This window comes from Hordeum vulgare, chromosome 3H, assembly GCF_904849725.1.
Source record: "Hordeum vulgare subsp. vulgare chromosome 3H, MorexV3_pseudomolecules_assembly, whole genome shotgun sequence".
In the NCBI taxonomy this organism is placed as follows: Eukaryota; Viridiplantae; Streptophyta; class Magnoliopsida; order Poales; family Poaceae; genus Hordeum; species Hordeum vulgare.
The window spans coordinates 89916885-89941287 of record NC_058520.1 but is presented as its reverse complement, the minus strand read 5'-3'; the positions used below and the strand labels follow the sequence as shown (position 1 = coordinate 89941287).

The 24403-nt window shown below is 45.3% G+C and overlaps 1 protein-coding gene across 1 annotated transcript; it reads right to left on the bottom strand.

The window, feature by feature from the left end:
- Window positions 1–21013: 21013 nt before the first annotated feature.
- On the bottom strand, window positions 21014–24102 carry LOC123439596. Its single transcript, XM_045116289.1, has 4 exons — window positions 23782–24102; window positions 23560–23652; window positions 22979–23467; window positions 21014–21786 (listed from the first exon to the last, which is right to left on the bottom strand). Exons 1-4 carry the CDS (start codon window positions 23824–23826, stop codon window positions 21271–21273), a joined length of 1143 nt encoding a protein of 380 aa, XP_044972224.1. The 5' UTR covers window positions 23827–24102; the 3' UTR covers window positions 21014–21270.
- Between the last annotated feature and the right edge of the window lie 301 nt (window positions 24103–24403).

The window sequence follows — 24403 nt, the reverse complement described above, 5'->3', positions numbered from 1 at the left end:
CAGAAGCAAAACTATGTCTCTCATGGAAAAAAGATTATTTTTTCGTTTCTGAGAGGCACAACCATGCTTCTCGCAGAAGCAAAATCGTGCCTCTTATGAAAGGAAAAAAAAGTTTCCGAGAGGCTCGCGAAAGAAAAATCGAGCCACTGACGGAGAATAAACACACCTTTTTAACCATTTTTGAGAGGCACGTGTTGCTATTTGAAGCAATGAGCGGCAAATAAAGAATTTATGTTAGTTTGTTTATACAACCTGCCAAACTTTATTAAGGATCTAGAATGTTTACAGGCAAAAAGAGCAACTCCGTTGGTTGGCCCAACCAAACATGACGTCCAAATCCAAGTGTTAAAGCATGCTTAGTAAGATTATGAGCCTTAAAGTTTGAACTCCTAAACTCATGAACTATCTTACAAGAAACGAACAGACGAAAATGATCTATTATTTCATGTAAGATAACTTCGTACTCCGTCATTGATTTCTTTTCCAGATCGTCAACCACCGTTTTGCAGTCAGAGCCAATATGTATCTTATTGACATACACATCCTCTACCAGGGATTGTCCTTCACGAATAGCAAAAGCTTCCACCGTTGTCCTCTGCCAGAATTTCTGTTACTTGTTCCCGCCCGTTTGGGTCTAAAGGAGCCAGCTTCCCTGAACTAAGGTCGCTTGGGCCGGCCCACAGTCCCAAATATATTTTTTTCTACTTAGAAGGATAGAATGGGGATAATAGCAAACTGGCACTATAGCAAACTGTCATCCAGCCCACTCTAGTGCGCTGCTTTTTTGCTTGGTTCTAATTTCGATTCTTTCTGAAAATACAAATATGTATGTTGAACAATTTGCAAATCCACATTAAATATTCTATAATGTACATTGAACAATTTTCGAATATGCCTTGAAAATTTGTGCAATGTACGTTGAACAATTTGAGAATACACATTGAGCATTTCGTGTAATATCTATGCTGAATAAAAATAATATATAATGAAAATTTGAGTATTTCGTGAAAAACTTATTAATATATGATGACTATTTCTAAAATGCATAGTGAGCATATTTTAATAAATCACAAATATTTTCTTAATATACGTTGACCAATTTTTTAATAGACAGTGAACATTTTTTTACGCAATGAACTGTTGTTTATTACCCAAAACGAGCAAAAAGTTAAAAATATAAATATAAAATATAAAATATAAGAGGAAGAAACATATATATTATAAAAAGGAAAGAACACAGAAAAGCAATAATAATATAAAGAAAAGAAGCAGAAACAGAAAAAAAAAAAGAAACAGTAAACCCGAAGCGCGGGCTGGCCCAACTGTGCATCGTCGGTTGGCGCCTTCAGCGAAGCCGTATTTATTTGCCGGTTAACTCATAGCCCCGTGACGCGCTCTGCGGCAAATTGCCTTCGCGATGCAGACACGAAGCCCCAGTTGGGCCGGCGAACATAGGCGTCCTAGCAATTTAAAAATACATAAAAACAACTGTCGGCTGTGGGAATCAATCCCAGGATCTCTCCAGGTTGCAGACTGCGACCAGTTAGCAACTCCACCAGAAAGCAGCTCCTGAACATTAAGGCACGGAACTCTATAAAAACACAAAACAGGCTTGATATTTGAAAAAACATTTTGGAAGCATTTATTGAAAATTTTGAACAATTTGAAATACCGCAATCATTTTTCTTGAAAAACACGAACATTTTTTGCAAAACCTAACAGTTTTCTAAAACGTGAACAATTGTTGAAAATTGAACATTTTATTCCACTATGATTTTTTTAAATAAGAAACATTTTCTGAAAATCCTAAACATTTTCTTAAAAACGAACATTTTATGAATAACATTCTGAGATGATTTTCAGAAACAGAACAATTTTTTTAGAAATTCTTTGAAAGCATGAGCATAAGAAATTAGAAAACAAGAATATTTTTGTTTTATCTTACTGACTTTTTTAAAAACACATACATTTTTCGGAATTGTGATTTTTGTTTTGAAAACTAGAACATGATTTGAAATTACTGAAAGATTTTTTGAAACACGAACATGTAAAATTGTGAAGAAAAAACTATAACATTTTTTGGAATTTATGACCGACTTTTCAATTTGTGAACAAATTTTTAGGAAATAGAAACATTTTCGCACAATTGTATTTTTTTTTTGCAAATAATGGAAAATTATTTGAAACGACAATAATTTCTGAAACTTTAAAACAAAATTTGGAAATGCAAACATATTTTCAAACTTCCAAACAAAATTTAAAAACACCTATATATTTAAAAAGTTTATACAAATTTTAAGCTAGCAAGTTTTTTTGAAATGCTTAAAGAACTAGGAAATGGGAATTATTTTGTAATTTCTAAACGAGTTATCAATTTGTGAATAATTATTTAAAACAGAAATATTTTTTGAAATCCCGAACATTTTTCGAATAGTTATGTAAATTTTGAGCAAAAACATTGCAGGCTGAAAAAAAGGAACATTTTTAAATGATTAAAACATTTATGAAAAAGCAAAAAACTTTTTGTGTACAATCTCTGAAATCATGAACAACTTTTGAAATTTGGAAGGTTTTTAGAAAGCATGAATAGGTTTTGAATTTTCCGACCAACTTTTTAAAGATGAACCCTTTTTGGAAAATGAAAAAAGCAAAAACCTAAAAAATGAAAACGAAAACAAAACAAAAGAAGAAGAGAAAAAAAATAAAGAAGACATAAGAAACAGTAAAAGAAAAAAAAGAAAACCTATTACAAAACAAAACCAGTAAGGGAACCTTCTAGCTAGTTCTAAATACCGTTGGCTAGTGGTTTTTAATTGGGCCGACATATTTGTAGGGGGGGGGGGGTCCCACTGTGCGTTGCGTCGACAGTTCGACGCAATGTGTGGCATATGGGAGCAACTAGTTAGCGAGCGTTCCTTCGTGAGCCTTTCAGCGAGCACTTTCGCGCGTCGTCACTTGACGCGTTCTCAGCCGCCGTCACATGTCGCGCTTTGGGCGCTTTCTTCTGCACGCTTTTCGGCTTTTAGATTGTTTTTTCTGATTTTATTTGGTCTTTCGATTTTTCACCATTCATTCTTAGCTTTTTGTCAAAAAAATCATTTTTTACGAAAAAATGCGTTTTTTTTCGTGAGAGGCACAACTTTGCTTTTACGAGAGACACAGTTTTACCATCGCAACAGGCATTGCCGTGCCTCCCGGAAACGTTAAAAAACACTTTTTTTTTTGTTAGAGGCAGGTTTTGCTTTAAAGAGAGACATGATTTTGCCTTCGTAAGAGACACGGTCGTGCTTTTCGATAAGTGATAAAAACATATTTTATGTTTTTCAGTGAGAGACACGGTCTTTGTGAGAGTCGAAAAATGCGTTTTTTCATGAGAGGCAAGATTTTGCTTCCGTTAAAGAACACATTTCCTGTTTTTTTTCTCTATCGCGAGAGGCATGAATTTTTTTGGTTCGGTTTTTTTATGAAAAAAAAAGTTCGTCAAAAATTATGAACATGGGATCTAGTTTTGAAGACCTCGACGCAAACTAAACGATGAAAACGGTTCAAGATTTGAATGTAAGGTTTAAGAGATAAAACGTTTTGAAAATACGAACCTATGAAAAAAAGTTAACTCACAAGTTGCAACAAGTGACACGCTTGCAGTGTGTCACTTATCGTAACTTAAAAAGGTGGAATTTATCTTTGAAAGAAGTATTCTCTGATTAATGATTTCAGCAGCATATCGGAAATTCCGCCCCGCCTGGATGTCTCGCCTCAGCGGGTCCGTCACGTTTCTACTACTGAGCGGGCACTGATATGTCTCGCGTATAGCGATGAGAAGCAGTCACGCTGAAGAAGAGCTCCACACACCACAGGCCACATGCTATAGCCATAGTCTTGTTTTTCGATGTTTTTGTTTTTATTTTACATTATGTATATTGTGATCTATTTTATGTTACAGAAAATACATTATGTAAAACAATAAAAAATGTTAATAATGTATTTTGAAAATATTAATGTGTATACACAAATTGTGGATCATGTATTAAAAAAGTATGAAAAAATTGATCATGTATATAAATATGTTTATCAGGCATTTGAAAAAATGGTGGGCATGTAGTTAAATTTTTTGATCAAGCATTTGAAAACTATTAAATTGATATGTTAAAAATGTTGACAATGTATTAAAAAATAATGAAAAATTTCATCATATATATATATATACATAAATGTTAATGAAGCATTTGAAAAAATGTTAAGAAAGTGTTTGGAATATGTTGAACAAGAATTTAAAAAATGTTAAATGTTTATAGACTCTTCTTTTGCCATATATTCAAAAATGATAAATACTTTTCGAAAAATATATAAAAATGTTAATCAAGATTTTTTTTTGACCAAGCATTGATAAAATATTAAATGTGTATAGAAAAATATTGACCATATATTATTTTTTAACGTGTATTTGGATTTTGAGGACTGCGTACTCACAAATCGCACAAAAGTGTTCAAAAACATGCATTTAAGGATAATATAGATCATGTATTTGAAAAATGAAGAAACGAAAAAAAGAAACTCAAGTTGACGGGGATATAGCCCTAGGGTAGGGTCATAGGTCTGACCAATACGTCCTACCCAAGGGCACCTCATTATTAGTTTAAGGACTACAAGGGAAATTCCTACTGGATCGTGACAACATCTAATCCACTCGGTACGGATCCACTGAGACAAGTACATTCTAACCACTCGGATGACAGTCAACCACTCGGCCGTATGACTCACTCGGTCATGCAAATACCAACAGTCGGCAAGACATTTGTAGTGGGCTGACATTATGGCATTAATGCTCCATCTTGTAACATAGGAGGTGAGGGGATGACGCACTCTATATAAGCCACCCCCACCACGTAGCTTGGGACATCTTCTTCTTCTTCTCCCCCAGTGGGCTCACTCCTTCCCTGGAGCTCTCGCTCTCTCTATACCATGTAACTCATGTCCATGATAGATAAAACAAAGCCTCTCCGGAGCACGAGACGTAGGGTTGTTATCTCCACTACGAGAGGCCTGAACTCGCTAAAACCACCGTGTCACCCATGTGCATCTTGATAGATCATGCTCCGTTACCCTCCCCTCTTTCTATTGTCGGAATCGTTACCACGACATTTGGCGCCCACCGTGGGGCATGGCGTCTATCGAGCCATGATGCATGTGGTTATTCCTTCAACCACCGGCGTCGTCCGCCTCATGGTTGTCATGCGCGGCCACCGGCGTCCTTCGCCTTATGGTCGTCGTGCGCAGCCACCGACGTCCGCTGCCTCATCGTTGTCGTGCGCGACCACCGGCTTCCTCCGCCTCGGTCATCGTGTGCGGCCACCGGCATCGTCCCGATCATGGTCGTCACGCGCGGCCACCAGCGTCTCCCGCCGCATCGTCATCACGCATGGCCACCGGCTCGTCCGCCTCAACATCGTCTCCAATCACGTCGTCGAGTACTTGAACCCCATGCACGGCCACCGACATCATTTTCCTTGTCGTTGGCTCCAGCCTCGGGTTCTCGGCCGCTTGGTAGTAACCTCCGCGGTGGATGCATGGGCCCGACATGGCGCAGGCACATAGTGCTCTTTCCTCTGGCGCCGGTCGCTGGCAAGGGTCTCCTCAGTCGAGGCATGCTGTGATGACGAACTACGAATCAACGTCAACCTGTAACGGGTGGCTTTTCAATGCATCATAAGTGTATGCATTACGTGGGTCTTTTCCTTGATTTATTAACCGCATGCAGGAAAAACAATAACGGAAGGACGTGGCCCTCATGATCCTTCGTGGGGTGGTCTGACCGTTTTCTTAAGGTAATGGCCTTATTAAATGGATCATAAGGTGAGGTATGATCACATCAGTTTCTTAATTACTGCATGCAAAACTTCCGTCACACTGTTCTCACAGATGGTTAATATTGCATGCATGCAAGTATAACCATCCGTGGTCTTTATTCCTTGCAATTTAACATCCGTACATGACACTTAGTCCACCCAAAAATATTCGTAGCTATGCTTGCTACTAACTGGCAGGGTCACTCGTTCGTCATCGTCCCCGAACAACGTTTTATTCGAACGGACTGTTTATTCGAGTCAGACGCGTCATCATCACTCAGTCGCCTTGCATGCCGTCGCTCAGTCGAAAGCATCGTCACTCGGCCACTCCGCGCGCCATCACTCTACTGGACACGTCGTCATCACTCGGCAACTCCGCGCATCGCCACTCAGTCGGCCGCCCTGCACTTCGTCACGGAGTTAGACGCGCGCCATCCTCACTCGGCCGCTCCGTGCGCCGTCACTCTACTGGACGCGCCGTCATCACTCGACCGCTCTGCGCGTCGGCGCTCGGTCGAACACGTGTCATCATCACTCGGCCGCCCTGCATGCTATCACTCAGTCGGACGCGTCGTCAGCGCTCGGCCGCCCTGCGTGCCATCCCGCACTCGGACACGTCGTCATCTCAGCTCCGCGCATCGCCACTCAGCCAGACGCTCCATCGACACTCGGCCACTCCGCGCGCCATCACTCTACTCGACACGTCGTCATCACTCGGCAGCTCCGTGCATTGCCACTCAGCCAGACGCTCCTGTTGGAATTATGCCCTAGAGGCAATAATAAATATTGTTATTATTATAATTCCTGTATCAAGATAATCGTTTATTATCCATGCTATAATTGTATTGAATGAAGACTCATTTACATGTGTGGATACATAGACAAAACATCGTCCCTAGCATGCCTCTAGTTGGCTAGCCAGTTGATCGATGATAGTCAGTGTCTTCTGATTATGAACAAGGTGTTGTTGCTTGATAACTGGATCACTTCATTAGGAGAATCACGTGATGGACTAGACCCAAACTAATAGACGTAGCATGTTGATCGTGTCATTTTGTTGCTATTGTTTTCTGCGTGTCAAGTATTTGTTCCTATGACCATGAGATCATATAACTCACTGACACCGAAGGAATGCTTTGTGTGTATCAAACGTCGCAACGTAACTGGGTGACTATAAAGGTGCTCTACAGGTATCTCCGAAGGTGTTAGTTGAGTTAGTATGGATCAAGACTGGGATTTGTCACTCCGTGTGACGGAGAGGTATCTCGGGGCCCACTCGGTAATACAACATCACACACAAGCCTTGCAAGCAATGTAACTTAGTGTAAGTTGCGGGATCTTGTATTACGGAACGAGTAAAGAGACTTGTCGGTAAACGAGATTGAAATAGGTATGCGGATACTGACGATCGAATCTCGGGCAAGTAACATACCGAAGGACAAAGGGAATGACATACGGGATTATATGAATCCTTGGCATTGAGGTTCAAACGATAAGATCTTCGTAGAATATGTAGGATCCAATATGGGCATCCAGGTCCCGCTATTGGTTATTGACCGAGGAGTCTCTCGGGTCATGTCTACATAGTTCTCGAACCCGCAGGGTCTGCACACTTAAGGTTCGACGTTGTTTTATGCGTATTTGAGTTATATGGTTGGTTACCCAATGTTGTTCGGAGTCCCGGATGAGATCACGGACGTCACGAGGGTTTCCGGAATGGTCCGGAAACGAAGATTGATATATAGGATGACCTCATTTGATTACCGAAAGGTTTTCGGAGTTACCGGGAATGACGAATGGGTTCCGGGAGTTCACCGGGGGGGGGGGGGGGCAACCCACCCCGGGGAAGCCCATAGGCCTTGGGGGAGACACACTAGCCCTTAGTGGGCTGGTGGGACAGCCCACAAGTGCCCTATGCGCCAAGGAGAAGAAAATCAAGAGAGAAAGAAAAAAAAAGGAGGAGGTGGGAAGGAAGGGGGACTCCCTCCCACCAAACCTAGTCCAACTCGGTTTGGGGGGGGGGGGGAGAGTCCTCCCCCTTGGACTCAGCCGACCCCCTCCCTCCCACCTATATATACGGAGGTTTTAGGGCTGATTTGAGACGACTTCTCCACGGCAGCCCGACCACATACCTCCACGGTTTTTCCTCTAGATCGCGTTTCTGCAGAGCTCGGGCGGAGCCCTGCTGAGACAAGGTCATCACCAACCTCCGGAGCGCCGTCACGCTGCCAGAGAACTCTTCTACCTCTCCGTCTCTCTTGCTGGATCAAGAAGGCCGATATCATCATCGAGCTATACGTGTGTTGAACGCGGAGGTGCCGTCCGTTCGGTACTAGATCGTGGGACTAATCGCGGGATTGTTCGCGGGGCGGATCGAGGGACGTGAGGACGTTCCACTACATCAACCGCGTTCTCTAACGCTTTTGCTGTACGGTCTACAAGGGTACGTAGATCACTCATCCCCTCTCGTAGATGGACATCACCATGATAGGTCTTCGTGCGCGTAGGAAATTTTTTGTTTCCCATGCGACGTTCCCCAACAGTGGCATCATGAGCTAGGTTCATGCGTAGATGTCTTCTCGAGTAGAACACAAAAGTTTTTGTGGGCGGTGATGTGCGTTTTGCTGCCCTCCTTAGTCTTTTCTTGATTCCACGGTATTGTTGGATTGAAGCGGCTTGGACCGACATTACTCGTACGCTTACGAGAGACTGGTTTCATCGTTACGAGTAACCCCCTTTGCTCAAAGATGACTGGCAAGTGTCGGTTTCTCCAACTTTAGTTGAATCGGGTTTGACCAAGGAGGTCCTTGGATGAGGTTAAATAGCAACTCATATATCTCCGTTGTGGTGTTTGCGTAAGTAAGATGCGATCCTACTAGATACCCATGGTCACCACGTAAAACATGCAACAACAAAATTAGAGGACGTCTAACTTGTTTTTGTAGGGTATGATTGTGATGTGATATGGCCAACGATGTGATGTGATATATTGGATGTATGAGATGATCATGTTGTAATAGAAATATCGACTTGCACGTCGATGGTACGGCAACCGGCAGGAGCCATAGGGTTGTCTTTATACTAACGCTTGTGCTTGCAGATGCGTTTACTATTTTGCTAGGATGTAGCTTTAGTAGTAATAGCATGAGTAGCACGACAACCCCGATGGCAACACGTTGATGGATGATCATGGTGGGGCACCGGTGACAAGAAGATCATGCCGGTGCTTTGGTGATGGAGATCAAGAAGCACGTGATGATGGCCATATCATGTCACTTATGAATTGCATGTGATGTTAATCCTTTTATGCACCTTATTTTGCTTAGAACGACGGTAGCATTATGAGGTGATCTCTCACTAAAATTTCAAGACGAAATTGTGTTCTCCCCGACTGTGCACCGTTGCTACAGTTCGTCGTTTCGAGACACCACGTGATGATCGGGTGTGATAGACTCAACGTTCACATACAACGGGTGCAAAACAGTTGCGCACGCGGAACACTCGGGTTAAGCTTGACGAGCCTAGCATGTGCAGACATGGCCTCGGAACACATGAGACCGAAAGGTCGATCATGAATCATATAGATGATATGATTAGCATAGGGATGCTTACCACTGAAACTATACTCAACTCACGTGATGATAGGACTTGGGATAGTGTAAGTGGATCATGAACCACTCAAATGACTAGAGAGATGTACTTTTTGAGTGGGAGTTTAGCCTATAATTTGATTAAGTTAAACTCTAATTATCTTGAACATAGTCTAAGTCCACTTTGAATATATTTGTGTTGTAGATCATGGCTCACGCGACAGTCATCCTGAATTTTAATACGTTCCTAGAGAAAGCTAAGTTGAAAGATGATGGAAGCAACTTTGTAGACTGGGCTCGTAATCTTAAGCTAATCTTACAAGCTGGGAAGAAGGATCATGTCCTTAATGCTGCGCTAGGAGATGAACCACCCGCTACAGCTGATCAGGATGTTAAGAACGCTTGGTTAGCACGTAAGGAGGACTACTCAATAGTTCAATGTGCAGTCTTGTATGGCTTAGAACCGGGACTTCAACGTCGCTTTGAGCGTCATGGAGCATTTGAGATGTTCCAGGAGTTGAAGTTTATCTTTCAGAAGAACGCTCGGATCGAGAAGTATGAGACCTCCGATAAATTCTATGCTTGCAAGATGGAGGAAAACTCGTCTGTCAGTGAACATGTGCTCAAAATGTCTGGGTACTCAAACCGTCTAGCTGAGCTGGGGATTGAACTCCCGCAAGAGGCTATCACTGACAGAATCCTTCAATCACTGCCGCCAAGCTATAAAGGCTTTGTTTTGAACTACAACATGCAAGGGATGAACAAGTCTCCCGGCGAGTTGTTTGCGATGCTGAAAGTCGCAGAGTCTGAACTCCGTAAAGAGCATCAAGTGTTGATGGTGAATAAGACCACTAGTTTCAAGAGAAACGGCAAAGGCAAGAAGGGCAATTCGAAGAAGAGCGGCAAGCCTGTTGCCAATCCGCCGAATAAACCCAAAGCTGGACCTAAGCCTGAAACGGAGTGTTACTATTGCAAGGGTATGGGTCACTAGAAGAGCAATTGCCCCAAGTATCTGGCAGATAAGAAGGCGGGCAAAGAAAAATCAGGTATATTTGATATACATGTTATTGATGTGTACTTAACCGGCTCTCGTAGTAGTGCCTGGGTATTCGATACCGGTTCTGTTGCTCATATTTGCAACTCGAAACAGGAACTGCGGAATAGACGAAGGCTGGCGAAAGATGAAGTGACGATGCGCGTAGGAAATGGTTCCAAGGTTGATGCAATCGCCGTCGGCACAGTATCACTTCAGCTACCGTCAGGATTAGTGATGAACTTAAATCATTGTTATTTAGTGCCTGCGTTGAGCATGAACATTATATCTGGATCTTGTTTATTGCGAGACGGTTACTCTTTTAAGTCAGAGAATAATGGTTGTTCTATTTCTATGAGTAACATCTTTTATGGTCATGCACCGAATGTGAGAGGATTGTTCATATTGAATCTTGATAGCGATACGCATATACATAACATTGAGACCAAAAGAGTTAGAGTAAACAATGATAGCGCCATATTTTTGTGGCACTGCCGCTTAGGTCATATTGGTGTAAAGCGCATGAAGAAACTCCATGCTGATGGACTTTTGGAGTCACTTGACTTTGATTCACTTGACACGTGCGAACCATGCCTCATGGGCAAGATGACTAAAACTCCGTTCTCCGGAACAATGGAGCGTGCAAGTGACTTATTGGAAATCATACATACCGATGTGTGTGGTCCAATGAGCGTGGAGGCACGCGGCGGATATCGTTATTTTCTCACCTTCACTGACGATTTGAGTAGGTATGGCTATGTCTACTTGATGAAGCACAAGTATGAAACATTTGAAAAGTTCAAGCAATTTCAGAGTGAAGTGGAAAATCATCGTAACAAGAAGATCAAATTCCTACGGTCTGATCGTGGGGGTGAATATCTGAGTTTCGAGTTTGGTGATCACTTAAGAAAATGTGGAATTGTTTCACAGTTGACACCGCCTGGAACACCATAGCGTAATGGTGTGTCCGAACGTCGTAATCGTACTTTGTTAGAGATGGTGCGATCTATGATGTCTCTTACTGATTTGCCGTTATCATTTTGGGGTTATGCATTAGAAACAGCTGCATTCACTTTAAATAGGGCACCATCAAAATCCGTTGAGACGACACCATACAAACTGTGGTATGGCAAAAGGCCAAAGTTGTCGTTTCTTAAAGTTTGGGGATGTGATGCTTATGTCAAAAAGCTTCAGCCTGAAAAGCTGGAACCCAAAGCGGAAAAGTGCGTCTTCATAGGTTACCCAAAAGAGACAGTTGGGTACACCTTCTATCTCAAATCCGAGGGCAAAGTGTTTGTTGCTAAGAACGGAGCTTTTCTCGAGAAGGAGTTTCTCTCGAGAGAATTGAGTGGGAGGAAGATAGAACTTGACGAGGTTGTCGAACCTCTCATCCCTCTGGATGGTGGCGCAGGGCAAGGGGAAACCTCTGTCGTTGCGACGACGGTTGAGGAGGAAGTTAATGATGATGATCATGAAACTCCAGTTCAAGTTTCTGTTGAACCACACAGGTCGACGAGATCACGTGCTGCTCCAGAGTGGTACGGTAATCCCGTCTTATCAATCATGTTGTTAGACAACAATGAACCTGCAAATTATGAAGAAGCAATGGTGGGCCCAGATTCCAACAAATGGCTAGAAGCCATGAAGTCCGAGATAGGATCCATGTATGAGAACAAAGTGTGGACTTTGGAGATACTACCTGAGGGCCGCAAGGCTATTCAGAACAAATGGATCTTTAAGAAGAAGACGGACGCTAACGGCAATGTGACCGTTTATAAAGCTCGACTTGTGGCAAAGGGTTTTTCACAAGTTCCAGGAGTTGACTACGATGAGACTTTCTCACCCGTAGCGATGCTTAAGTCTGTCAGAATCATGTTAGCAATAGCTGCATTTTTCGATTATGAAATCTGGTAGATGGATGTCAAAACGGCGTTCCTTAACGGTTTCCTTAAGGAAGAGTTGTATATGATGCAACCCGAAGGTTTTGTCGATCCTAAGAATGCTAACAAGGTGTGCAAGCTCCAGCGATCCATTTATGGACTGGTGCAAGCATCTCGGAGTTGGAACAAACGCTTTGATGAGGTGATCAAAGCATTTGGGTTTATACAAGTGGTTGGAGAATCTTGTATTTACAAGAAAGTGAGTGGGAGCTCTGTGGCGTTTCTAATATTATATGTGGATGACATATTACTGATTGGAAACAACGTAGAGCTTTTGGAGAGCATAAAAGGTTACTTGAATAAAAGTTTCTCTATGAAGGACCTAGGAGAAGCTGCTTACATTCTAGGCATTAAGATCTATAGGGATAGATCAAAACGCCTGATAGGACTTTCACAAAGCACATACCTTGATAAAGTTTTGAAGAGGTTCAAAATGGAACAGTCCAAGAAAGGGTTCTTGCCAGTTTTACAAGGTACGAGATTGAGTAAGACTCAGTGCCCAGCAACTGATGAAGATAGAGAGCATATGCGCTCCGTCCCCTATGCTTCAGCCATAGGTTCTATCATGTATGCGATGCTGTGCACTAGACCGGATGTTAGCCTGGCCATAAGTATGGCAGGTAGGTTCCAGAGTAATCCAGGAGTGGATCACTGGACAGCGGTCAAGAATATCCTGAAGTACCTGAAAAGGACTAAGGAGATGTTTCTCGTGTATGGAGGTGACGAAGAGCTCGCCGTAAAAGGTTACGTCAATGCAAGCTTTGACACAGATCTGGACGACTCTAAGTCGCAAACCGGATACGTATTTATTCTTAATGGGGGTGCAGTAAGCTGGTGCAGTTCCAAGCAAAGCGTCGTAGCAGATTCTACATGTGAAGCGGAGTACATGGCTGCCTCGGAGGCGGCTAAGGAGGGTTTCTGGATGAAGCAGTTCATGACGGATCTTGGAGTGGTGCCAAGCGCACTGAATCCAATAACCTTGTTCTGTGACAACACGGGTGCCATTGCCTTAGCAAAGGAACCACGGTTTCACAAGAAGACCAGACACATCAAACGACGCTTCAACCTCATCCGCGACTACGTCGAGGAAGAGGACGTAAATATATGCAAAGTGCACACGGATCTGAATGTAGCAGACCCGCTGACTAAACCTCTTCCACGGCCAAAACATGATCGACGCCAGAACTGTATGGGTGTTAGATTTATTACAATGTAATTCACATGGTGATGTGAGGGCTAGATTATTGACTCTAGTGCAAGTGGGAGACTGTTGGAATTATGCCCTAGAGGCAATAATAAATATAGTTATTATTATAATTCCTGTATCAAGATAATCGTTTATTATCCATGCTATAATTGTATTGAATGAAGACTCATTTACATGTGTGGATACATAGACAAAACATCGTCCCTAGCATGCCTCTAGTTGGCTAGCCAGTTGATCGATGATAGTCAGTGTCTTCTGATTATGAACAAGGTGTTGTTGCTTGATAACTGGATCACTTCATTAGGAGAATCACGTGATGGACTAGACCCAAACTAATAGACGTAGCATGTTGATCGTGTCATTTTGTTGCTACTGTTTTCTGCGTGTCAAGTATTTGTTCCTATGACCATGAGATCATATAACTCACTGACACCGGAGGAATGCTTTGTGTGTATCAAACGTCGCAACGTAACTGGGTGACTATAAAGGTGCTCTACAGGTATCTCCGAAGGTGTTAGTTGAGTTAGTATGGATCAAGACTGGGATTTGTCACTCCGTGTGACGAAGAGGTATCTCGGGGCCCACTCGGTAATACGACATCACACACAAGCCTTGCAAGCAATGTAACTTAGTGTAAGTTGCGGGATCTTGTATTACGGAACGAGTAAAGAGACTTGCCGGTAAACGAGATTGAAATAGGTATGCGGATACTGACGATCGAATCTCGGGCAAGTAACATACCGAAGGACAAAGGGAATGACATACGGGATTATATGAATCCTTGGCACTGAGGTTCAAACGATAAGATCTTCGTAGAATATGTAGGATCCAATATGGGCATCCAGGTCCCGCTATTGGATATTGACCGAGGAGTCTCTCGGGTCATGTCTACATAGTTCTCGAACCCGCAGGGTCTGCACACTTAAGGTTCGACGTTGTTTTATGCGTATTTGAGTTATATGGTTGGTTACCGAATTTTGTTCGGAGTCCCGGATGAGATCACGGACGTCACGAGGGTTTCCGAAATGGTCCGGAAACGAAGATTGATATATAGGATGACCTCATTTGATTACCGGAAGGTTTTCGGAGTTACCGGGAATGTACCGGGAATGACGAATGGGTTCCGGGAGTTCACCGGGGGGGGGGGGGCAACCCACCCCGGGGAAGCCCATAGGCCTTGGGGGAGACACACCAGCCCTTAGTGGGCTGGTGGTACAGCCCACAAGTGCCCTATGCGCCAAGGAGAAGAAAATCAAGAGAGAAAGAAAAAAAGGAGGAGGTGGGAAGGAAGGAGGACTCCCTCCCACCAAACCTAGTCCAACTCGGTTTGGGGGGGGGGGGGAGAGTCCTCCCCCTTGGACTCGGCCGACCCCCTTGGGGCTCCTTGAGCCCCAAGGCAAGGCCCCCTCCCTCCCACCTATATATACGGAGGTTTTAGGGCTGATTTGAGACGACTTCTCCACGGCAGCCCGACCACATACCTCCACGGTTTTTCCTCTAGATCGCGTTTCTGCGGAGCTCGGGCAGAGCCCTGCTGAGACAAGGTCACCACCAACCTCCGGAGCGCCGTCACGCTGCCGGAGAACTCTTCTACCTCTCCGTCTCTCTTGCTGGATCAAGAAGGCTGAGATCATCGTCGAGCTGTACGTGTGCTGAACGCGGAGGTGCCGTCCGTTCGGTACTAGATCGTGGGACTGATCGCGGGATTGTTCGCGGGGCGGATCGAGGGACGTGAGGACGTTCCACTACATCAACCGCGTTCTCTAACGCTTCTGCTGTACGGTCTACAAGGGTACGTAGATCACTCATCCCCTCTCGTAGATGGACATCACCATGATAGGTCTTCGTGCGCGTAGGAAAATTTTTGTTTCCCATGCGACGTTCCCCAACAGCTCCATCGTCACTCGGGCACTCCGCGCGCCATCACTCTACTGGACGCGTCGTCATCACTCGGCAACTCCGAGTATCGCCACTCAGTCGGACGCTCCATCCTCACTCGGCTGCTCCACGCGTCGTCACTCTACTCGACGGGCCTTCATCACTCGACCGCTCTGCGCGTCGGCGCTCGGTCGAACACGCGTCATCATCACTCGGCCGCCCTGCATGCTATCACTCAGTTGGACGCGTCGTCAGCGCTCGGCCGCCCTGCACGCCGTCCCTCACTCGGATCCGTCGTTAGCACTCGGTAGCTTCGCGCATCGCCAGTCAGCAAGACAAGCCATCCTCACTCGGTTGGAGACTCCTTCGTCACTCGGCAGCTTCGCGTGTCGTCACTCGGCTTGAGGCTCCTTCGTCACCTGGTTGCTCTGCGCGTCATCACTCGGCCGCCCCGCGTGTCGCCACTCAGCTAGACGCGTCTTCATCGCTTGACCGCCCAACACGTCGCCACTCAGCCGGACGTGTCTACTTCGCTCGACCGCCCCGCGCGTCGTCAGTTAGCTAAGTCATTTTTTCACAGACTGCATTCTATTAAATAATCGTTTCTACAGTATCGAGTGTCGAGGAAGTCGCACATGACGTTCACTCGGAGGCCATGCCACTGAGTGTACCTCTGCACTCGGCTGTTTATTTTTATGTGGGAACACTTCACTTCCGCTTCGTTTGGGTCCAGTACTCAAACGAGTTCAGCCGGATCCTTCACTCTTTTAGACTCTTGCTGGTTCCGAACCAGCAATCACGTGGCACATCCAGTGGGTGTACACACAGTGGGTGTCTATGGGTGCAATTTACACGAACTATTTCAGAAAAGATCATATTACTTTGATAAATTTTTATGCTGGCTTGTGCTATTTTTCATACACAGGTTACTCGATGCATCCGTGCGCCATCCTCGTCGCTGCTCAGGCTCAGTCGCCGCAACGATCATTCATGCGTTTTCACGTGTTCGGAAGCCCCCGCAATGACGTAGTGGACACGGCCGCCCCGCGTGCCGTCAGTGGGTCGGACGCCTCCTCGACATACATCACTTGGCCACCCCGCGCGTTGCCACTCAGCTAGAATCGTCTACCTCACTCGGATGCCATGCGCATCGCCACTCCGTGTGGCACGTCTTCATCATTTGGCTGCCCCGCGCGCCACCGTTCAGCTTAGCTGCGACTCCGTGTCACCTAAGTTAAAACTACTTCGAGTACGGACACGCTCCACACTCGGGGGCTTAGCTGCGATTCCGTATCGCCTAAGTTCAAAACTACTCTGAGTGCGGACATGCTCCGCACTTGGAAACTTAGCTGCGACTCTCTATCGCCTAAGTTAAAAACAACTCTGAGTGCGGACATGCTCCACACTCGGGGGCTTAGCTGCGCCTCTGTATCGCCTAAGTTCAAAACTACTCCGAATGCGGACATGCTCCACACTCGGGGACTTAGCTGCGACTCCGTGTCGCCTAAGTTAAAGCTACTTTGAGTACGGACACGCTCTACACTCGGGAACTTAGCTGCGACTCTGTATCGCCTAAGTTAAAAAAAACTCTGAGTGCGGACATGCTCCACACCCGGGGGCTTAGCTGCGATTCCGTATCGCCTAAGTTCAAAACTACTTCGAGTGCGGACATGCTCCACACTCGGGAACTTAGCTGCGACTCTATATCGCCTAAGTTAAAAACAACTCTGAGTGCGGACATGCTCCACACTCGGGGGCTTAGCTGTGATTCCGTATCGCCTAAGTTCAAAACTACTCCGAGTGCGGACATGCTCCACACTCGGGGACTTAGCTGCGACTCCGTGTCGCCTAAGTTAAAACTACTTCGAGTACGGACACGCTTCACACTCGGGGGCTTAGCTGCGATTCCGTATCGCCTAAGTTCAAAACTACTCTGAGTGCGGACATGCTCCGCACTCGGGATCTTAGCTGCGACTCTGTATCGCCTAAGTTAAAAACAACTCTAAGTGCGGACATGCTCCACACTCGGGGGCTTAGCCGCGACTCCGTATCGCCTAAGTTAAAAACTACTCCGAGTGCGGACATGCTCCACACTCGGGGGCTTAGCTGCGACTCCGTATCGCCTAAGTTAAAAACAACTCTGAGTGCGGACATGCTCCGCACTCGGGGGCTTCACTGCGACTCTGTATCGCCTAAGTTAAAACTACTCCGGGTACAGACACGCTCCACACTCGAGAACTTAGCTGCGACCCCGTATCGCCTAAGTTAAAAAAAAAATACACTCGGAGACTTGACTTTGATCCAGAAATCATATAATGCACATTCAACAAACATTCAACATGACAAGCACTGGAAGTCTTAAACCCTCTGTCAGACTCATCTAGTCCGACAGAGGCTCGGGGACTACACCCAGTGGGTGCACTGAGCGTGCCCCCACAGGAAGAGAAATACAAAAAGAAACATTCTGCTTGGTCAGGTCCACCAACAATATCCAAGTTCAACAGATTCCAACCGACTACCAGCAGTCAGTCAGAGTCTCAAGATCCTGTTGGTCACTCGGATCTACTTCAATTCTTAAGTTCACTCAGACGTACTACTCAGCGGAATCGATCAGGGCGAATGATGAAGACTTCAATCAACACATAATTTTGCAAGGCCCTGAAGCACGTTCAAGTTCGGTCTGCTGCTACAAGATTTACATCGATACCTTCACCACTCGGACCCTGATCCATTCGGGGGCTAATGACGGGGATATAGCCCTAGGGTAGGGTCATAGGTCTGACCAATACGTCCTACCCAAGGGCACCTCATTATTAGTTTAAGGACTACAAAGGAAATTCCTACTGGATCGTGACAACATCTAATCCACTCGATACGGATCCACTCAGACAAGTACATTCCATCCACTCGGATGACAGTCAACCACTCGGCCGTATGACTCACTCGGTCATGCAAATACCAACAGTCGGCAAGACATCTGTAGTGGACTGACATTATGACATTAATGCTCCATCTTGTAACATAGGAGGTGAGGGGGTGACGCACTCTATATAAGCCACCCCCACCACGTAGCTTGGGACATCTTCTTCTTCTTCTTCTCCCCCAGCGGGCTCACTCCTTCCCTGGAGCTCTCGCTCTCTCTATATCATGTAACTCATGTCCATGACAGATAAAACAAAGCCTCTCCGGAGCACGAGACGTAGGGTTGTTATCTCCACTGCGAGAGGCCTGAACTCGCTAAAACCACCGTGTCACCCATGTGCATCTTAATAGATCATGCTCCGTTATCCTTCCCTTTTTTTATTGTCGGAATCGTTACCACGACACAAGTAAAATAAACATAGAAATTGTTAAAAGAAAAAGAAACCAAAGTGTGACAAAGAAAACCAATAAGAAAACAAAGAAAATTTTAATGTACCGAACAAAAAAGGAAAGCCAAAGAATACCTATGAAGAAATATAGAAAATCAAAGAAAAAACAAAAGAAAATGAAGAAAAGAACAAAGGGAAGAACCGGCAAAGAAAGCGCGAGGAATCAAACGATTGACCCGATCCAATGCTGTATTGAGCGGGAAGAATCCTCCAGCGTGCAGCTACCGTGTTGCACGGCCGGCGACAAGGTCAAGTTATTTTTACTGGTAGTTTAGCACTTAGATCAAGCGTGTGCATGAATGCATACGACTAAACTACAACGGTGCAATATGGTAGATGTAGATGAATCTTCATCCCTCGAAAGCGAGATATAGCTTCAGCCTTGAACCCGCCACAATGAAAAAGTAGCGTGCAGAGAAGATTCATTGGCGGTGCCTAGGGTTGAGAGTATTTTTTTTCTGCTTGCGCGTAAGAAAACGGAGTATAATTTTTGTTTCGGTTTTGTTAAAACATATCTAGATGTAAAATAAGTATTGCACATTTAAGTCCTATATCATCAATCTTACATGAAGATTCGTGTTTTTTTTAATTTTAATCTATATCTATACCTATCTAATAATAAAGCGGCTATTGTTTCCGTCGGAAAACCCATCACGGTATTTTTATAAAAAAACCTATAATTTTTGTTATTCAACTCGCGCTCTATCATTTACCTGCAACGCAAAAAGAAAAAACGATTCGCTGCAAAAAATTATACCCGTACGCACCGCCTCCTCCCGTCGACCCTGAGCCACCCTAGCATGTGCCCAGGCCGCCGCCACACCACTCGCCGCCGCGGTCGATCTCAACCGCCACCGCTGCCGATCTCAACCCACCCGCCTCCGCGGCCGTACCTCTCCCCGCTCACTGCCCCCGTTGCGGCGCTCGAGCGCATCACGTCGACCCTGGTCCACCCTAGCCTGTGCCCAGGCCGCCGTCACACCACTCGCCGCCGTGGCCGACCTCAACCGTCACCGCTACCGATCTCAACCCACCCGCCTCTGCAGCCGTACCTCTCCCCGCTTACTGCCCCCGTTGCGGCGCTCGAGCGCATCGCGTCGACCCTGGTCCACCCTGGCCTGTGCCCAGGCCGCTGCCACACCACTCGTCGCCGCGGCCGACCTCAACCACCACTGTTGTCGATCTCAAACCACCCGCCTCCGTGGCCGTACCTCTGCCCGCTTGCTGCCCCCGTTTCGGCGCTCGAGCACAGCTTCTGGATCAAATCAACGTGACAACTACAGTGACTGGGGATGATGCCTCTGCTCGATGCAGAACAGCGGCGGAGCGAAGTACTTGCAGGTGGAGGCGGGCCTCCATGGCTCACACGGGGAACTCCGAGGTTATGGCGCGGCAACGGCGACTCCTTATGGCCAGATAGAGACGCCTAACCCTTGCTCCCTTCATCGTATCCCCTCCTCCGGCAGGAATTCATCATCTGGTGAGATCCCCTCCCCATGCCTCCAACCGTGTGCCAAGCACCGGCAATTTTTTTTGTTTTATGGGGATTTGTTTGCTGATGAATGAATGTATTGAATGTAAAATTGTATTGTTGTAGAGACAGAGAATGGAACACCACCTTCAGTTTGTCATTTGATCCCACATTCTATATCCCATGAGTGAAATAAGATAACAGTCCATTGATCAATTAACGTAGCCTCTTTGTTTTGCTTTGCTTGTCCAGCTCAATTTCTCATCATGGTGGAATTAACAATGGACGGGTTGATTTCTCAACAAAATAGGATAGGACTGACTACATTAGTTAGTTAGCTTATTATTTTAATAAATCAAAATGATTAAAAAAAGATTAAAAGCGTGTGGTATTTTTTTCTCCCGTTGCAACGCACGGGCCCTTTTGCTAGTGTTTAATTTAGTCATTTAGATGTGCAATAACGATGTCACATCTAGATGTGCCTTACACACACCTTTTTTCTTATATATATAAACAATTAACATAACGAATTTAGATGTACATGTGTTACGTCTTTCGAGAACTCCGAAACAATTCATGCTCAAACATACGCACAAACACCTTAACTTCACAATGGACTGCGGGTTGAATACAGAAAACAGTAAGGGCTTTTTTGCAAAACGGCCGCGACTGGTTTTTTGATAAAAGCGATATCTATTTTATTATTTGGTAAAGATATAAACAATATTAACATATAACCAATTTAGATGTACATGTGTTCCGTCCTCCGAGAAGTCCGAAACAATTCATGCTCAAACATACGCACAAACACCTTACTCATAGACAAGCAGATCCATGCAGCTTTATTTGCGGGACATGCAAGCACACCACGCACGATGAGACAGCGACAGCAGTAGTTTGTGTTAGCAAGGGCGAGAGCGAATCACCACTCCGTTCACTGTTTCTGCTGCGGCTGCGGCTGCGGCATGGCGGAGGTGTCGAAGGACCTCCTCCTGACGAGCAGGCATGTCACCTTGGCGGACGGCTGCTGCGAGTGCGTGTCGTCGAGCGTGCACATCACGAGGTCCGGCCGGTGCAGCGACAGCGGTAGCCGGTCCTCGCCGACGACCAGCGCGGTGGCGTCCAGGAGCACGTGCCACCCGTTGCGGTGCGCCTCGGAGACCCAGTGCATGGAGTAGCGCGGCGGCGGCGGCGGCGGCGCGATCCCGTCGGTGGCAGGGGCTGCGGCGGAGACGGCTGGGTAGGCGAAGAGGCCCTTATGCGTGAGTTTTGACTTGCGGCGGAAGTACTGGCTGAGCTGCGAGCCCTTGATGCGGAGGTCCAGCCACGACTCCGGCGCCGCGATCACCTTGGCCTCCTTGTACGCCGCAAATGCGTGGATGCAGTCACGGTCGTCGGCTAGGATTGACATGTAGTAATTGCTCCGGAAGAACGGGTAGCTCTCGCCTATCTGCGTACAAAGTTTAAGGTGGATCACGCAGTTATATACTCCTTCCATTCCACTCCCTCCGGTCCTAAATATAAGTTTTTTTAATTTTTTTATTAAAAACAATATACGAAGCAAAATAGATGACTTTACATTCCAAAATATGTATACATACATTATAAAATATACTCTATTTTGAAATGTAACTTTGACCATCAGTTTAATCAATAACAAATAAGTTACGTAAACTGAAATTACACAATTGAGAACTTACTTTGAATAAAAAATCGACCATTCAAAGGTATAATATTTGTCACAAATGAATCTAAATCTTATTTTATAGGGTAAATTCTTGGTAAAGTTAGATCTTAAATGCGCGTGATTTATTTATTGAAATGAAGACACTAAATACTTACTAGGCTTTACTATGGGTGTAAGACACATTGCAAGTCCATCGTCAAAAGAAGAAGAAAAAAAAGACACACTGCGAGTGAAGATAGATGCATGGAAAGTACTTTTGGGCGGTTTAAAAAATAAGTTGCCTCTTCTCAACTTTAGAAAAACAAGCCACCATGCAAAATAGTTTTTTTTTTCTTTTGAAAAAAAAGGAGGAATGGAGCCCCCGGCCACTGCATACCATCCAAAATAGTTGAGACTTCTGAATTAGTTATCTCATAACTAGTTTAGAAACCCAAATGTATAAGAAAGGCGGCTTATGGTAAAAACTGGATAGGAAGTGGTTTATTTTTTAAGCAGTCAAAAAATGGCCCTTTGGCTTGCATTTTTTCTAGGGTTGCTGATTTATATACAGCCCTACATCGATTGGCATCTTTTCAGAAGATGCTCCTAGTGGCCGTATGTGCATCTGGTGTGTCTTTTGGATTTGTGTGTCAACATCTATTATGTAATCGTTTGAATAAATCACAGGATAAGCCTAAAAAATATGATGTATAGGCCGGGGGTCTCAAACCTCCTTTAGATAGGAAAAAGAAACTCGGTCAGAAACGTAACTGTGATAAATCAATGAAAGTTTAGAGAGCAGTAGTTCAAGGACCTCTATTAATTTATCTATAGATGAAAGTTGTTACTAGCTCAGCTAGTTTGGCTCTGCCTAAGCACCGAGGCAGTTTGTTTTCCTGCATCGTTTCTGATAAAAATGGGCGGAGGGAAACCCCTTTACTTATATATAAAAAAAGGAAGTTGCTACTGAACCTACCAGCATCATGGCGTCCTTGGGCGTGGCGGCGAAGAGCACGAGGTACTCATCGTCGGTGAGCCCGCAGTGCCGGAGCACCCTGTTCCTGGCCTGGATCTCCGGTATGGAGATGAAGCTCCCCGTGAAGGAAGACTTCTTAGTGAGGATGTCCAGCAGACGCGACGGCTCCAGCCTGACCATGTCGATGTCGGGCCTCGCCGACGATGGCGACCCCGTCGGCGACGGCCTCCGCCGCTCGCCAGATCCGCCCTCCGGCGAGGCAGACATGCTACCGGTGCTATAGTAGGTGGAGTAGAGGTCGTCCTTGTCACAGCTTTCCTCCTCGATGAGGCCGTGAGAGTACTGCGGGTACTTGGCCATCACGTACTGCTCCACGTAGAGCCGCTCGCTCGGCGTGATTGGCCCCGACCACCGCAGGTCGAGACCATGCAGCGTCGAGATCGCCTCCGCTACGATGTGCGGCGGGATGTACTCCCGCGGGCACACTTTCTGCAAATTGGGGGCCAAAACATTTCTATGAATTATTCATGCGTTCAAAAAACAGCTTTGTTGATTGTAAGCGGAGAAATTAATCCTGTTACCTTGACAACCATGCTGTTTGGCCTAGAAGTGCTAGACGTTGGCGGTTTGGACATTGAGGCGCGAACTCCTCCAAATTCTCCACCGGGCAGGCCCTAAATTAGTGTACTTATCGGCGTTAATTTTCCTTTCAGAGAAATATCTATACTTCCAAAATTAACATTTTAAGTTTGACAAAACAAAGGTAGATCGATCGCCAGCAGCCAGCTTGAAGAAAATCATACCTTGTGTTCCATGTGGAGGTGAACCTCATCCATCTTTCCGCACATGCTGTGTGTTCTTGATCTGATGGGTCTAGAAAGACAACGAAGTGGAAAGACAACGAAGTGGCAAATAGCTATATGATGAGATGACTGTGGAGGTACAGGGTGAAGTCAAGTAAGTACAAGGTCGTGATGCAGAGGAATATGTAGCAACAAAGGTCGCCTCGGTTTAGATGTTGGATCTCTGTCTTGGTTGCTTCTGAGTTTGGGTTTCGGGGGATGAAAGGATGAAATGGCTATTTTTTCTGGGCAAGCTGTCACCCCGGTTATGCACTAGTTGTTGAACATATAACAAATATGAATGTCCCTCTCATGGGAGCATAAACTAGTTTGGCTGACAAGAAATCCCAAGTTGTTTTATGTGACGCGCAACGACAGCTAATTTGTTAATTGGTTGATTAACTAATTGATTAGTATGGGTCCATGGAACCCAGCTAAAGGTATATGCCGTGCTCATTCCTCCATTATTGGCCGCTTGGTCTTTCTTAGTCTGTAAAAGTGTTTCAACAGCGAGTTCTGCTACGATGATTCTTGTCTGACGTGTGTCCGATGCAGCACCTGCACCGTCCAACTTAGTTGGCCA